The 16,827-nt window shown below is 37.3% G+C and overlaps 3 protein-coding genes across 3 annotated transcripts; 1 reads left to right on the plus strand and 2 right to left on the minus strand.

Annotated features, from left to right (window-relative positions):
• Positions 1-270: 270 nt before the first annotated feature.
• On the minus strand, positions 271-3,161 carry LOC101899072 (transmembrane 9 superfamily member 3). Its single transcript, XM_005186286.4, has 8 exons — positions 2,921-3,161; positions 2,653-2,848; positions 2,228-2,586; positions 2,022-2,153; positions 1,797-1,963; positions 1,297-1,731; positions 1,003-1,233; positions 271-938 (listed from the first exon to the last, which is right to left on the minus strand). The coding sequence occupies exons 1-8, from the start codon at positions 2,993-2,995 to the stop codon at positions 794-796; spliced, it is 1,740 nt and encodes a 579-aa protein (XP_005186343.2). The 5' UTR covers positions 2,996-3,161; the 3' UTR covers positions 271-793.
• A 3,060-nt stretch (positions 3,162-6,221) lies between these two features.
• On the plus strand, positions 6,222-7,705 carry LOC101899874 (RING finger protein vilya). The gene is made up of 3 exons (XM_011295385.3): positions 6,222-6,742; positions 6,797-6,954; positions 7,580-7,705. The coding sequence occupies exons 1-3, from the start codon at positions 6,392-6,394 to the stop codon at positions 7,689-7,691; spliced, it is 621 nt and encodes a 206-aa protein (XP_011293687.2). The 5' UTR covers positions 6,222-6,391; the 3' UTR covers positions 7,692-7,705.
• Positions 7,706-7,937: 232 nt separating this feature from the next.
• LOC101898790 (serine/arginine repetitive matrix protein 2) lies at positions 7,938-16,239 on the minus strand. Its single transcript, XM_005186284.4, has 4 exons — positions 15,323-16,239; positions 14,725-15,265; positions 9,729-14,546; positions 7,938-9,669 (listed from the first exon to the last, which is right to left on the minus strand). Exons 1-4 carry the CDS (start codon positions 15,798-15,800, stop codon positions 8,604-8,606), a joined length of 6,903 nt encoding a protein of 2,300 aa, XP_005186341.2. The 5' UTR covers positions 15,801-16,239; the 3' UTR covers positions 7,938-8,603.
• Positions 16,240-16,827: the final 588 nt, after the last annotated feature.

Raw genomic sequence — 16,827 nt, forward strand, 5'->3', positions numbered from 1 at the left:
CTGCATAAATAGACAAAACCAAAACCAGTCAGTTTTCTATATATTAATTAGTCTATGCTTAACGGAAAGTTTTTTCTTTTGATTCTTGTGTCGACATCAAGATACTAACAATCTTTGTTTAACATTTCATTCATTAATTAGCACATTTAAAATAAGTATTACGCTCTAGAACCCTACTACTTTTACACAATCAGCTCGAGATCATATACAGCGTGTTTTCATTTGTCCCGTTCATAAAATGAATGGTGAAATAACTATAACTCGGGACTCTGTTGTTGCAGAAAATTACTTTTTTTATTTTTTACAATTTTTCACTTTTAAACAATGTTTTTTTTAATATTTGAAAGTGTAAATACTGGAGCCAGCTAATAAGCAGAAATTATACAATTGTAGAAAACAATATTGCAACCGTTCTCTGTTCACGTTCGTATTCCCGTGTTTTGGCGGAACAAACATGAGAGATGCCTAGAATAACCTAATCACAAATATATTCGTTAACTAAGACAAAATTAAATGTACATAAAATAAAATTATTATGACGGCAATGTTACTGATCTATTATCATAGCTTGTGTCTGTATGTTAGTTTAATTAATTTTACATTCTAATATTATAAATATTATTTTGCATAAGAGATATATAAATTATAAAAAGTTTTTTCTTTGTATATGAAGTCAGTGTTGAGAAGCAAGAACATATTTATTTTTTTCCTTTTTTGTTTCAAGAAGGAGAGAGAGAGATAATGTTGTTTAATTTTATATAGTTTTTTTGGTTGGAAAAGCTAAAAATTGCATCTAGTCTATTTTAACATTGGAATAAATTTTACGAACGAAAACACTTGTGCCGATATAGCCCACCGTTCCACATATTATACCTAAAGCACCACTGAATAACGCCATGTATCCAAAATAGAATGTGGTTTGGAAAAGGCCATACATTCTGCAAAATAAAACAACAAAGTAGAGTGAATTTAATAATGTCGTGTGCTTTGATGGAAACTTACTTGGTTTTGAAGAAAAAGTAATAAAATGAATATGCATACACATATATCGAGGTTGAAGCGGCAGACATAAAACTGGTCCATTGCCATCTATAGTCTTCAGCATTTAATAGGAAGTACGAACATACTATTGTTACGCACACGGTAACAATCGTGAGAATAGTGAAAACCAACAACATAAATCCGTATACGTAATAGATTTTGTAAGCCCAAAACGATGTAAATATAAAATACCTAAAATGGAAAAATGAGTAAGCCATAAGTAAGTGGTCGCAACTAAAGTAGCGATTGACTTACATTTCGATGAATATTGAACCAAAAGGTAAAATACCCCCTAATAATATAATAATTGCAGGCTCCATGAACCATTTCTTTTCTGGTATGGGTCTGGGGACAGCATTAACGCGACAAGGATAATCGGGTTGTCCATCCAAGTTACGGCCAACCACTGTGCCAACCAAGGTTAATGGCAAGATTACAAAGAAGCATATGCATGTGACGGCAACCATTGTGCCGAACGGTATTGCTCTGGACGCATGATAACCAATGGCAATGAAGTTGATGAAGAAGGCAGTTCCGCACACAAACACAGGCACCATAAAAGCTGATACCAACATCTGACGAATCCACATACGACCTCCTAATCTCGAATATAAAGATCCTCCAAAGTATCCGTTGATTGGAGATGTAGCAGCGTATACAAATATAGCTGTAGACAGCATTGAACCACGTCTATAAAAACACCACAATCATTATTTGTCAATTCAAAATTTTCAACGTCTTTAACGAAAACTTACTCTGTGTATAGTTCTCCGACAATAGCGAAAATAATTACACAAAATACCACCGAAATCAATTGATATCCAGCACCAATTAAAGCCGAAAATAAAAGAGTATGTGGAGGAGATCGGAAAACATCACCATGTACCTGTTTCCAACCGTATTCGTCGCCCAAATCCCGTTCCTAACAATATAATACAAGATTTCAAAACTGGACGGGCAATTGATTTCCATTTACAAACCATGTCATCCATTTCTTCATCTTTGCTATAGCGAGCATAGTCCTTTCGCAATGTACGCATCAAAATCATCGACACCAAACCAACAAGGAAAATTACCATCATAAAGCTATTGAATATACTGAACCAGTGAATCTATAATGGGGAAGAAAGTATTCCAACAACGTGGTCAGAAAGATGCCGAAAGATGATGACACACACCAACTCACCCTGTGCTGGAAGAAATTTGGATCCAAATATTTGTCAAAACGGTCTTTAAATTCTACTACACTAGGTTTCCAGTTCACTTCATAAGAAAACTTGATCTTAGATCCCGCCGCCAACAGTTCTTTCTTCTCAGTTGTCAAACTGATGTCCACAATTTGTTGTCCGTTGCGGCCAATGTCAAATTTCTTGTGTGTGTAAATGTAATATCTGCCTTGATCGTCCTTTTCGCCAACTTTTCCCCAAATTGGCAAGCCATCAATGTACATTTGATACCAGTATTCATTCATAACTGCGTAGGTAAAAGCTTTAACTTTGTCCTCCGTCAAATCAACCATACAAATAACAGTAGAGGGCACATCGCCTGCAAAAAACAGAAGAGAAGCACATTTTGTTTATCATAGAGTTATTATGACTGCATCATACATACGATTGAATTCAATTTCATAGCCACTGAATTCCAATTCCACTCCTTGCAGCGCTTCGCTCAGCGTCTCATGGTAATGGGATATAGATGATTTTGATCCACTGCAAAAGGGCAAGCTGAAATATGCATACGTTTCTTGGCGATTATGATAGGGGCCAACGGTATTCATCCATAGGACAACTTCTTCGCCATCATTATACTGAAAATACACAGATTACACACCATTTCAGCTGTGCAAATACACATTGCAATTATTTTTCCGAAAACTCACTTTGTGATTGTGTTCATCGCCTCTGACAAGAAGCAATGTTAACACAAACAGAAATGCTCTAGCCGCCAACCCCATTGCGGCTTTTCTAGCTATGGCCTGTTTATGATGTTCCTGAAATAATTTGCAGTTGCTTGATAATGTTTATCTTAGAGTAATATCCAGCAGCCGGAAGATAATTATATATTTCTACGTGGCTTACAAAATTAATGTAACGATTAGAACGAACAAATTCAGTAGAACTAGGGATAGGTAAGTCGACTTCCGATTAATCGAACAATCGACTTTTAATACTCAAAGTTTTGAAACTCGAATTCGACTATTGACTTTGGGTGAAACCCGAGTACTCGACTATTCATAGTCGATTTTTTGACTTATGCTATGTTCTCATTGCAATTTCAATCACGTTATTTGCTCTCAAAATTAGGTACACGAATTATCCCGTTCATACGGCACGATTCGTAATTCCTAGTAACATAATTCCTTTTTCAAATTTTTTGTTTGTTGATTTTTATAGAAATTTGTACAAAATTACATGAAATTAGCATTAATAATAATAAAAAGAATTATTGTTTTTCCTCCAAAAATTTTATTTGATTTTTTATTTAACAATTTTCATTCATGAATGATTAAGGACTTTGACTTTTTGAGCTTTTAGGTCGGTCACTATGGTTGTGTTCCAGTACTTTGTTAGTAGTAAAACTAGCAGAAGAGAGAACAGTTCGAAATGTCATTCTCAATTAGGTGGGCTCAAAAAATAAGGGAACGGAAAATTAGCAGAAATGCGATAAAATGTCAAAATTCAAAATTCCAAGAGTAAACAGTCCAAATCGGACTGGTGAAACCTTACTGAAACGGACGCCAAAATTTAAAAAAATTAGTATTGAAGACGATACGTTAAAATTAATAATCTATAATAATAAATAATAATCTGATTCATCATTCAGCCAGTCCTCTTCACTGCCGGAATCATACAAAAGTGCTCCATATTTTCTCTTTTTGTTTTTTTGCACTACAAATATTATTTTTTCCTTTAGTTTTTAAGTTGATCATTTCTTTATTTTTGTTATGACGCGGGAACATTGATATGTATCAATACATTTTTCAACCTTGTTAGCCCTGCCAATTAAATGTCAAATTCACAATTTGCACATTTCTGCTCGGCCAAATTCATGTAGCTAAAACAAGCAGAAATGTGCACCACTCAGCGCCATTTTTTCTCGAGAGAGCTGCAAGTTTTGCTAGTTTTTGCAGTACGGGAACGCGTACTAATTGTAGGTTCTGGAACACAACTTATGTTTTATTATATTTGTCATTGATATCGTTTTTTATCGAGAATTCCTTAAAAAATCGATTACATTTTTTAAACTCTCTTCTCCATCGCTTTCACATGGTAGAAGTTGGGCGTATGGCGGCAGACTCTATACGCCGACTTAAAAAGTTTGTAAAACGGAATGCAATCAGTTTGTATGTGTTTTTGTTTTTATACCCTACAACACTATGTGTTGGGGGTATTATAAGTTTGATTGGGCCAGAATTTATGTAACATCTCGAAATATTGGTTTCCCATATAGGAAAGTATATATGGATCTTCCTAGCTCGCCGAGCTGAGTCGATCTAGCTATGTATGTCCGTCCGTCCGTCTGTCCGTCTGTCCATGTTAATTTGTAATCACTCTACAGGTCGCAATTATGGCCCGATCCTAACGAAATTTTGCACGAAGGTGGGGTTAGGGTCAGAATAGAAGCCTATTTCATTTGGAGATGATCGCCAAATGTTTAGGGGTTGAAATGGACCAAATACTGAAAAAATTTCGGATTTTGCAGTAGCTATACAGGTCGCAATTATAGACCAATCGACGCGGAATTTCACATGTTGCTAGAGTTTAGGGCGGGGAAGAAGCCTACGAATTTGGGTGGTCATCGAATAATATTTAGCGGGTAAAATAGACCATATTTTTGTGTTGAAAAAATTCAAAATTTTTCATTAAACCGCGAATATTTTAAATCCCGGCGAAATCACAAAGCCATGACAAGTTACTTCTGATCTTTACATTGATGTTAACATCCAACAAAACGGATTTATAGCAAAATATGTGCGATATATATGTTTATCAAAGAAGATATGCTTGAAAAATCTCTTATATGTCGAGAACGGCTGAACTGATTTCGACAGTTCTCATTAATTCAGAATGGCCTCTTGGCAGGAAAGAAAAAACGCCTAAAAAAATCGCATAAAAATATCTCTCTAAAGATGAAAATATTGATTTTGTAAAATTTTCTCATATTTTTTCAATTTTGTCATATTTTTGGCATATTTTCATTTTGTATTAAACATTTGGTAATATTTCTACAGCTAACAAAACTAAGTAGTTAGGATATCATATACAGATCGGATTTATGGCCCGATCCTTATGAAATTTTGCATGGGGATAAGATGAGGGTCAGAATAGAAGCCTACTCTTTTTGGAGATGATCGCCATATATTTAGGGGTTGAAATGGACCAAAAAACTGCAAAATTGTCAGCAGGTCGTAATTATCGCCCGATCCTCACGCACATTTGAATGGGGATTACCGGACATTGCAAAAGCCAAGCAGTTTTTGATGGCCATCCAAAAATATTCATTGTGTGAAATAGTTTTCCAACTTCGTGTAGACAAAATACGAAAATGTTTATTCCAGTGACTCTTTGGAAAATTCACAAATACAGGAAAGACGCACCTCTGACTATTTCGTTAACGCTGATTTCTCGGAAGAATATAGTCAAATGTCTGTATCTCATATAGATGCGTTTCAGTCAAAAACCAATAATAAATGGTAATCTTTTGCCACTTCTGAGAGATTATTGGTCTTTGGGAAATATTGGTTCCAGATCTAGGAAGACCATTTACGTGCAACATCTACCAATAAATTGGAAATGAGCAAATTAGTTTAAGTTGCTATTATTCGAAAATTAGAGAACGAAACCTGATGATTTTCATTTATTATTTGTCACAATTTCTTGTGGAATTCTTTCGAGTATCTGGCCTATATAATCTGTATCGTTTATTATAGTGTTGTAGGGTATTCAACGGTCGGCCCCGCTCGACTGTAGCCTTTGCTTACTTGTTAAATTTAAATTTGGCTAAATATATTCCTTAAGATTTCTTGGAAATTCAAACCATCTCAGTTTAATATTTCTTATTTAAAACATTGATGCAATGTTTAAAGTTGTGTGATATAATTGTAAAAATCGCCGACAATTAATTTTTAGAAGTTATGTATTTAAATGTATAACTTAATTTTGTTTTCCATTCTTGTTCCCTATTCCAAATAGACCAATGTGATCAACAGAATTGTTTGACATACGGAATTGTTTGACATATTTTTACGATTCAGCTAACTGTATTATGCTATTGTTTTGAAAATCACGCCATATTCTCACCTAAATCTAATACCAAAAAAATATCCAGGGCGTTTTCATTTAATGGAAATATGAGTGATCAACAGAAGCAAAACGCGCATCCTCCAGAATTTTATACTTTTTGGGTGCACTGTAATATCTGTTACAGAATGTATTTTAAAAAGGAATGTCGTTTCTTTTTACTTGCTTGCAATCATGTCGCTTGTGAGATCTGTTTAGAAGGCCATTTGCAACAAACCGACGTCTACAAGTGTAACTTGTGCTTAAAAATAACAAAAGCCTGTGAAATTGGAAACGCAATGCCAGCAAACCTTAAAGAATTGTTTCATCCGGAGCCCTTCTCAGATGGTCTGAATGCTTTCAGAGTTATGGCATTCCAAAATAAGCACCGTCAACGATATTTTGCCCATCAGGAAACAATGGTAAGTGTAGTCCAGTCATATTTTCGCTACACTGCAAATCTCTTCCGTAAATAGGCTTCCAGACTAGAGGAATATCAACGACTTTGCACAGAGGCAAAAACAAATTGCCAGAAATTGTACCAAGACTGTGAAAACTTCAGACATGAGCGGAAGCATTTGGAAAATAGAGCCAAACTTATTCGGCAGCAGAGAAGGCAGATTGATGATAATAGGTAATTTCATTTCATATGTTTACAGAGTTTGTTTTTGTTCGAACTTAAGATTTCAACTGGTTTAGAGTTAGGTTTTTTAAGATATGTTGACCGTTCAGTTTTAAAAATGGCAGAAGTTTCGTGGGATTATAATGAGCAAATTTTCTATAAATACTCAAAACATGAATTCGAAAAACGCTTATTCAAGTGTTTTCTACGTATTTGATTTTAAATTATTTTTAACTTGTGATGGTCGTATTCTATTTAATCCATAGACGAGTATAATTGGGAGTGATGTAAGAGAACTCACTGCGCGTACAAGACGCATAGATGAGCGGTATGACAGGATATGTGATTTACAAACTTGCACTTTCTATAGTCCAACGTTTGAGGATATAGAATATATATGAGGATTTGGGGCATTTGAAGAAAATCAGAGTGTAATTCCACGTTCTATGGGAGTTATGATTTTTAAAAATGTTTTCCTTGGGAGGTATAAGTAAAGTAGATATTTCCTACGTTATTTTTTTAAGCATCACCTAGACAATTAGACGGCCGTTGTCATATCTGCTCCAAATGTTTTAAAAAACTACAGCATATGCTTACTTATATTTGAATTCTGGTATAAAAATATATATTTTTTCAGCTCAAATAAGACATCTTCAGTGTCATCCGAAAATACATCCGCTTCTTCTCTCGCGGGCACAGCTATTACTTCTTTTTCAAATCTGTCACAAGGAAATCCTTTTGATCTGTAGATTAAACGATCGTAGGTAAGTGTACTTTATCAAATTAATTTCGAATTGGCTTTTTGTTTCTTCATTAATATTACTTTATACCCACGACAGTTCAGCTCCGTATATATTTCCTTCGGAAGTATCATATTCCGCAAAAGTAATAGAAAAGAACTGTCATTTGAAATAGAACCAGTATTGTATTGTAATAAACATCCCAAATACACTATTACATATGCTGACACGATCGTCGATTTAATACAATTCTCACACATTTTTATAATGTACTTTATTGAATACATTTTGCTGTTTGTTTTGTTTTCAATTTCATTACATTTTTGTATTGATCTTTAAACTACTTAAAACTTTTTCAAAGTATTTAAAATTCTAATATTGAATAAGACATTAATCATAATTATATTTGTGTGTAATATTAGGAGTGGTAGTAGTAGTATAACAAACTATTTGGATTACAAACTAAAAAGAAAAACTAAATAAACAACTATGCAAATGTAACTAAAAAAATATAAATTCAATGAACACTCGTTTTGGAGGTTTTCTTTTTGTTACACAAAATATAAGCTGAAACACATATCCAATTGTGGGAAAACTTAAACTAAATGAATTCATTGTTAGATGTGGGAACATTTGGCTGGTAGTGTGAAAAAATTTACATTTATACCTAAATTTAAAAGCGATGAAAATGTGTTATGTATTTTACTGATATAAAACATGAAGTCCTTGAATGAACACAATGGACCAGTTTTTTTCCTTATTGGCAAAATTCTACTTCAAATTAATATTGCATACATAGAAAATGATATTTCTATGTTGTTATTACGGATAAGTCTTAAATAAATATGAAAATAGTAGTTGCAGGTCCGGTATGGACCTTCGATACGCTATACGCTGTCATTCTCGTCAGCGTTCATGCATTCAATTTACAGTCTTTTTTACGTTGTAAGGTGCTATCATGGCTTGCGGGCTAACCATTCTCGAATGTGGGTTTGGTTCCATTTCACTGGGATGTAAAGGCGGTGGAGGATGCTGCATGGATGGTGATCCCACAAAGTAGCCTGTATTCGGAGGTCTCTGATGCATATTCATAAGGACGGGCGGCGGAGGCTTTTGCGGTGTGTTAAAAGTTTGCGGCCCTGAATAATTTTCGGGCGGCATTCCCGGTGGTGGCATATTGAATTGCGGATGCCTAACATTCATGGGCATACCTAATGATGGCACGAAGTGGGGCATTGGACCACGTGTTAAAGGAGATGGGGGTAGGCGGGTAAAATTATTTATACGCATGCCAATAAAACCCATAGGCGGAGAAGCATGACGTATCTGTGGTGGGGGTTGTAATTGCGGTGATCCAGGCGGTCCTATGAAATTTCCAATATTTTTAGTAGCATGACGGTCTGAAAATCCATGATTCGGGCTATCGCGCGACTTTTCACACATCATCATCTTCGGCGAATGCAAACTATGGCCTTCGGCACGACCAACTCGATTCAATGCTGCCATGGTTGTCAATTCTTTTTTGCTGCTACTGCACGTTGCGTTTGGTGAATTAACATTCGGCGAACGTGCTGATGCCGGTGGTGCCGATGGAGGTAAGCATTTGGGATTGAGCAGTCGTGGCGGTATACCTTTTTCCAATTGAGAAACATACATCGAGTGTACCATTGAATCGAAATGAAAATAAACAAGGGGTACCGGTGTGGGGGGTCTTAAATAAATAGGTTGTTCCAAATGCGCTGGAAGCGGTACTGAGGGTGGAGGAGGTGGTGGTAGTTTCTCTAAAGCTGGATCGATTTTAGGCGATTCCTTAATTTTGACATCACCCAACAAATCACGTGCTACCAAAAGTTCAATGCCACGCTTCTTACGAAGACGTAAAACCTTGCGCCGAATTCTATCTTCGACTAATTTACGATCCTCGTCATCACTGTCGCGACTTGGATAAATGCCATCTTCGAAATAGACTTTTTTCTTCTCAGTTTTCCTAAAAATAAAAATATAATTAGATATGTATGTTTGCAAAAATGTAAAAGCCGATCTTACTGTGTTTTGCTTGAAGGATCAGCTGATGACTTTAATATGCTTCTCATACAACTTTCACCTTCCCGATTTAAACGCATGACTGCTGATTTTATGTGTCGGCTATTAACCTCGTCCTTCCACGAAACTGTTGAACATGTTACGTGTTTTGCCGATGACGTATCGGTGGTCGCTTCTGATGCAGCGGCCACATCATGTGCTTTAATAGCAGTAGAAGTACAGGCAGATGCATCCACATTTGATGAATCCGATTTTGTGACTACTGTATGGACATGCGATGGTACTATTTCCAAAACATTTCCTTTCTGCACAGCTACAGAGCTAACCTTTGGTAATTCTTTAAGAACGGGATTGATTTGCTGGATACGACCACCCGATGCAGCGAAATCGTTGTAGTAGTACTGTTGCGGTGTTTGTGGTGGTCCTGAGTGTGTCATACTATTACTGTTGATAGTTGGTATGGGGGAGTAACTCGATGGGTGTGGGGCCGAATGAGCTTGTAGATGAGGAGGTAAAGGTGAATGATGCGATTGCATGTGTTGCTGTGATACTATGGGCATATGATGTCCTTCAGAAGTTGGCGCAGGAGGAAGCATTGAAACGTATGGATTTGAATAATAACCCACAGATGATCCGATGGCAGCTTCTGGCATTGGTTGCGGTGGTAAGGACATGTAAGCAGCCCCACCATATTGCGCATAGTTCGAGTAATCATCGTAAATGGCTGGAGGGTTTTCGCCAGGACCATTTAATACGATATTTATACGGGCATCCAATGAAATGCGATTGGGGGACATGTTGTAGTAGTATGATGAGTTGGTTCCAGCTACCCCAGCACCACTAGATATTTGATCGTGGCTGCCATAGTATTGTTCGTGAGGGGAAATTGACGAATGCCTTTCAAAACTAGAATCACGTCTATGTCTGTGATCCTCATAGCGTGATCCATGTGGAGGCGATACGGGTGATCGTGGAGATCTGGGTGAGCGAGGAGAACGTGGTCTTCTAGGAGAGTGTGGAGAACGTGATCTTCGTGAATCAGAATGGGGAGAATTCAATGGTGACAGACTGCGACGCATGGGGGGAGATGGAGGTTTAAATGGCAATGGAGAGTAGCGATCTGGACTATAGGAACGTCTCCTTGGTGGTGGCGTTCTTGGTGATCTTGGTCTTTGTGGCGATCTAGGCGATCTCGATCTTGAGCCTCTTGAACGTGAAAACTTTTTATAATGCAATTGATTGCTTAACTTTCTGCCTCTCAATGGACTGACATCCTTTCCTCTTCTATTAGCAAATTGACGTAGTGGACTTCGGCTTCGAGACCTTGAACGGGATCGTCTACGGAATCTGGCACCTGGTGCTACACCTCTCCTTGGTGGCGTCACATTACGGGTATTCCGCCTCGGGGGACTAAGTGACAGTGAACGACCTCTACCTCTTCGTTGTGGGCTAAACCTTGATCGGGAAGACGATCTACGATTGCGATCCCTATAGTTTGCTGGTGAACGTAGTCGGTCACGGCTTGAACTATAAACGGGAGAGCGATTGTGTCTCTGAGAATCTCTCGAACGCGACTCCTGCGATTCTTTATTTTCCATCATTGGCTTGACGATGGCCACTTCTTTTGCTGGTTTAACAAGTTTCTCCGTAAAGTCTACCTCTTCCTTGTCGTCGCCGGGTTTCTTCTCTGTGTCTTCGGCCATAGATGTAAGGAATATGGCCGGCTTTGATGGTAGCTTCATGGGTGAAATAGTCAACTTAATGGCTTCTCGATTCGAATCAAATATTTTGTTCGGTTCTTGTTTTACAAGTTCTGGCAGTGGCTGTGTTTGAGCTTGGGAGTCACTTGGCAATTGAATAGGCATCGTTGGTGTATGACTATGGCTGTCAGTCGTTGCATTGGAGTTTTTAGCGTACTTTTGTAATATTAACTTCTTCTCTTGTAAAAATAACATTTCCATTTTATGCAGTTCTTCACTAATTTCATCATTCGAGTCATAGTTCTCGCGCATCATTTGTATGCGGGAAAGATTCGCTTCTAAGCTTCTAAGTTTCTTAAAGTCTTTTGCTACTTCCGTTTTTGCAGTTTTTACGTTTTGTGGATCAGATGGTTGATTTAGTACAAGAGGCTTTTGAACTGGAGAAGGGGTGCGAGGTTCTGTTTTTACTATTAGTTTGGGGGTTTCTTCCCGATTTTTGTTCAATATTTCATCATCATCATTACTCTTTTCATTTGCTGCGACAACTTCACTCTTGAATTTCTTTTCTGGATTTTCCGGGGTTTTTGAAAAGTTTTCGCAGTCATTACTTTCATCGGATGAAGTTGCACTGGAAGTGGAGGATGATGAGGAGGATGTATTATCTTCAGAACTTGATGAACTTGAAGAAGAAGTAGAAGAGGTGGATGTGGAAGAGGTTGAAAGAAGTTCTTCACTACTCTTTGATGTCATTGGTTCTTCGTTCTGCTTATCTTGTTCGGATTTATTTTCGTCAATAGTCACATTTTTCATATCTACTCCAGAGGCTTCAACACTTTTAATAAACTGATTATATAGTTCTTGCATACCAAATAGTTGACTTTGTTGTGTTGGATTGGCTTTATTCTCGTTTGTGGCTGCAATTGATGATTGAGACACCGCATCCGCATTTAGCAGTTCTAATGGCGGTGTGGCCGGGTGGACTGAACTGCAAAGTTCTGTATCCATATCCTTTCCTATAGCACCTTCATTATTTGGTGGTGGAGAAGGATTAACAAATTTAGTTACAAATGAGTCTTCTTCCATCAAATCAGGAGACACACGTTTTGGAGTTGAACTTTCATCGGGCACATTCAAATCCAAATCTACGTCTTCTTCATTTTCCCAATTATCCATGTAGTCGTCAGTATCCGGGCTATTGCCCTTATCACTTGGAGACTTTGTGGGGGGCGAAGAGTATTCTTGCGAGTCGTCATTTAAATCTGAACCCGCCTCCTCGGTGGGAGAAAGAAATTCACTTCGTGAAAATGAAAGTGGCCTCATTCTTGTAGTTTTCTCTTCCACTTTCTTTGAGAGTTTTTGGGCTTCTTCTAACTTTTCTGCAGATTTTGTAGTGGGTGGAGGAGGTGTCAAAGATGCTACAGTAGAATCCGGATTTTTGTCTTTTTCCTTTCCTTTTGCTTTGCTGTCTATGTTTTTATCAAGCTTTCTACTTGGAGATTTTGGTTTGGTTGCCGATTTATTGTCGGGCGAACGATTATTTTCTTTATGCAATCTGTCTTTAGTATTGGAACTATTACTCCTGCTGTCTGATCTGTCATTTGATTTGGAACGATTTAACAAACTGGACCTGCCACTGCTGCTACTATGTCGCCGACTAGACGATAATTTTCCAGAATTATCATCTTTCTTCAGTTCAAAAGAACCCTTGTGTTTAGAAGAGTTATCGCGATCTCTTGAACGTGATCGGCGGTGTCTATCAGATTTACTAGTCGATCCACGATCGCGTGATGATGAACGCTTAAAAGGATTACGAGAATATTTTGAACGGGAATCATGACGATGATCATCCTTGCGTCTCAATTTATCTTTTGAATCATTCCTATCCCTATCTTTATGAGGATTGTCTCTATTAGACGATGATAGAGACCTTCCTTTGTCCTTACTGTTTTTGGCAGTTGCATCACCTTTATGCTCTGAAGTGTCTCGACGTCGGTCACTGTCATTGTGTTTTAATGACTTTTCCTTATTTATTGTAATTTTCTTTGATGTCTCGCTTTTATCCTGATATTTTGTATCGCCATCGTCTTTTTTCGACGAATTATCCACGCTGAGCTTGGTTTCCTGCTTCTCCACATCCTTTGATTTCTGTGTTACACTCGAATTTTGATGTTGCTTCTCTTTTGTACTTTGATATTTCTGAGTTTTGAGCATTAACTTCTCCTTGGCTGCTTCTATTGCCTCCAACTTGATGTCATCCTGCTGAAGTATTTTATCGATACGCTTTTGTATCTCCTTTGCATCGTGAAAAGATGTGGGAGATTTTTGTACTTTAGTCTGGCTTTTGATGGGCAACGGTGGAGTTACACTGCCGATTTCAGTAGCACATTGTGGCTTCACTGTATTTACTAATTCTTTTAAATCTCCTGCACTGTCACCCACCCCAACAGAAGCATCAACTGCGTCTTTCTTTGACAGCGAATGAGATGGCGGAGATTCAGCAAACATGTCATACGCTTTCTTTTCAGCTCCTGTCGGTTCATCAGTCTCTGGTGGTTCTTGCTTGATAATTAGAGGCTTCACTTTCAATGTGATATCTTCAATTTTTATTTCAGTAACAGCTTCTAATTTCTCCACTTTCATATTCTGTACTTTGTCGCGAATTTCCTGTTCGTTTGGTATGTACTCTTCTTTACTCTCTGTTTCCTTATTATCGGCAGAGTTTTCAGTATCTTCTGAAGATTTTCGAGACTTTACATACGATTTTCGTATTTTTTCTATTTTACGTCTACTGGATTTCTTTGACTTCTTCTTCTTTGAAGACTTTGCTGTCGCCGATATTATTTTAGATGGCGATTTTCTTTTTCGTTTTTTCTCTTCTTTAATTTTTTTCTTTTTGTTACTTTTATCTTTTGAAGAAGATTTATGTTTGTCCTTGCTCTTTTTTTGTTTTTCAGTGTCATGGCTATCGCCATCAGGGCGTTTATCTTCTTCATCCCAATTTTCTTCATCTGTTTGACCCGTTTCTTTGTTTAATTTAATTCCAAGGTTCAACTTGTCATTACTTCGGGATTCTTTGCTCAATTTAAATGCATACGAAATTGTAGGTTTACATTTTGTCCATCTGAAATAGCCAAACATGTGGTTTTAGAAATGCATTGCCATAATGAAATATTTTTTAACCACTAGCAATATCAATGTATGATGACAAATAAGAAATTTGCTTCGCAGGATTACTGATAATTTTGAGTGTCAATACTGACAACATAACGATTATTTAGGAACTCTTATTTAATACTTACATTAAGTTTGTTGAGGGCGGCAGTATTGGTGAATGACCCCGATTGGGTGGTGGAGTATGATGTTGTTGTCTATGCTGAGGACCATGATGGCGAGCCAAGGGACCAGAAATACCACCACCTCCACCACCAGCATTAAAAAATGGCGGTCGAAATCCCGGAAAGGGCATTCGTCCTCCACGTATTCCGCCTCTACCACGCGGAATAAATCCACCGCGACCATGTGGAAAGTCCATACGGGCTCCCCGCATGAAAGGATTTAGATTACGATAACCCATAAATGCCTCGGGCGGTAGATGAGATGGATGAGGGGGGTGTACGATATGTGGTGTAAAGCGGTTTGAGGGAGCGTTGGAGGCAGTAACGACAACCGACGAAACTTTTTCTACATACTTATCGCTGTCTTCATCACCTGACGAACACAATCCTTCACTTTCGTCAGTCTCGGCTAGTTTTGAGGTTTTAGGCTTCTTCGGCAGAGATTTGCAACCTTCACTGTCATCACTATCAGATTCCTTTGGATCTTTCTTTGTGGTTTTTTTGCCTAAAAATACAATGTTAGTATTTAATATTGTTATTTGTACAAGACGGTTAAACTTACTTTTCTTATGTTTTTTAGCGCTCTTACGTTCATCTTTAGATTTTTTACTCGTCTCCCCTTTATCCTCTTCTTTCTCTCGCTGTTTTTCGATCTGAAGCTTTTCCTCCCTTCGCCTTTTGGCATCTAATTCCAATATTAATCGAACCTTTTCTTCGCATGCCTCCGCTTCCATTTGTGACACAGTTTTCATTGCTTTGGCTAACGCTTCCCTTGCCAACTGTTTCGAAGGGGGTTCGGGTTTTGTTGTTCGCATGGGGGTAGAATCCTTTGTCGAGGCAGGACTAGAGCCTGGAGGTGGTGTCTTCACTTCGCCCGGTTCTAGACTGCTATCTCCGCCTTGCATATCGTCCAAGAATCCAAACGTTAACTTAGCTACGCCATCCTCGGAGACTTTGATGTCATTCTTTCCATTATTTGCCGAACTCGACCTTGTCGCTATAGACACCGCCTCCTCCACCTCCATATTTGTTCCCTCCATTACTCTGGCGCTTGACGAATCTATTATTTATGTAATAACTATAGTTTTTACTTTATTTCAGTTCACCGATGCTCTTTAATCATCGATTAGAATCCATCTTCACCACAATATTAATAGTTTGTAGATTTTATTTTGCACCACACACATCCACACATGAACAGCCAATGAAAAAATATGAAGAATGCAAGTTGATTTTATGAGTATGGTGTGTGTGCTTTTGTGCTATTATCAGCACGCGTCCGAGAAAATTATCTTTTAAACTTTCAATTCATCGTATTTGACAACCCTTTCACATAGCAGGATGATAGCTTCTAATATGATTCACTTGCACTATGTAATTTGGTTGCATTTTAACAAAAAAAGCCCTTTAAGTTACGAAAAATTCAATCCTCAGTTCCTTTTCTCTTCAAGTTCGGAGCTGGGTTATAGTGTTTGACTGCGACTTATTAGACCGGGTTATCATTTTGTTGCGAATACCAAAAAATGTTACTACTTTATTGTGAATTGCAGAAAACAACATGTAATATAAGGTATACTACGACGTATAACTAGATGGCGCCTTACCAAAAGCAGAAAGTGCATAATTCATGTTTGATAATTAAGAATTTACATTATGATTTCTCAACGTCCTTATCATATTTGGTTGAAATTTGTTCAGGAGACAGATTCAGTGATAAGTCTTTAAATGATTACAGTACTATAATAAAAATAGTTAAAAAATTGCAAATCTCTGCTATAGTTTAAAAATTATACCCGTTTCATTATTACTCCAAAGATATCTTAAAGCTTTCCAATTTATTACTGTGGAAAATGTGCGGATTATTCTCTTGTTGCTGATTAAGGCTAGTTTTTTACAATATTTTGATTTGAATTTCTTCAAAATCTAAATCGAAATCAAATTTTTCCATTTAACTAAGCCATGTTTTAATAATTACAGGATAAAAATAAAACTAAAACAAATTCAATTTAATGAATGTATCTTTATACATTTTAACATGTTTGACCTAGTAAATAACAAAAAGCTTTT

Source organism: Musca domestica, unplaced genomic scaffold, assembly GCF_030504385.1.
Source record: "Musca domestica strain aabys unplaced genomic scaffold, Musca_domestica.polishedcontigs.V.1.1 15, whole genome shotgun sequence".
NCBI classification, from domain to species: Eukaryota; Metazoa; Arthropoda; class Insecta; order Diptera; family Muscidae; genus Musca; species Musca domestica.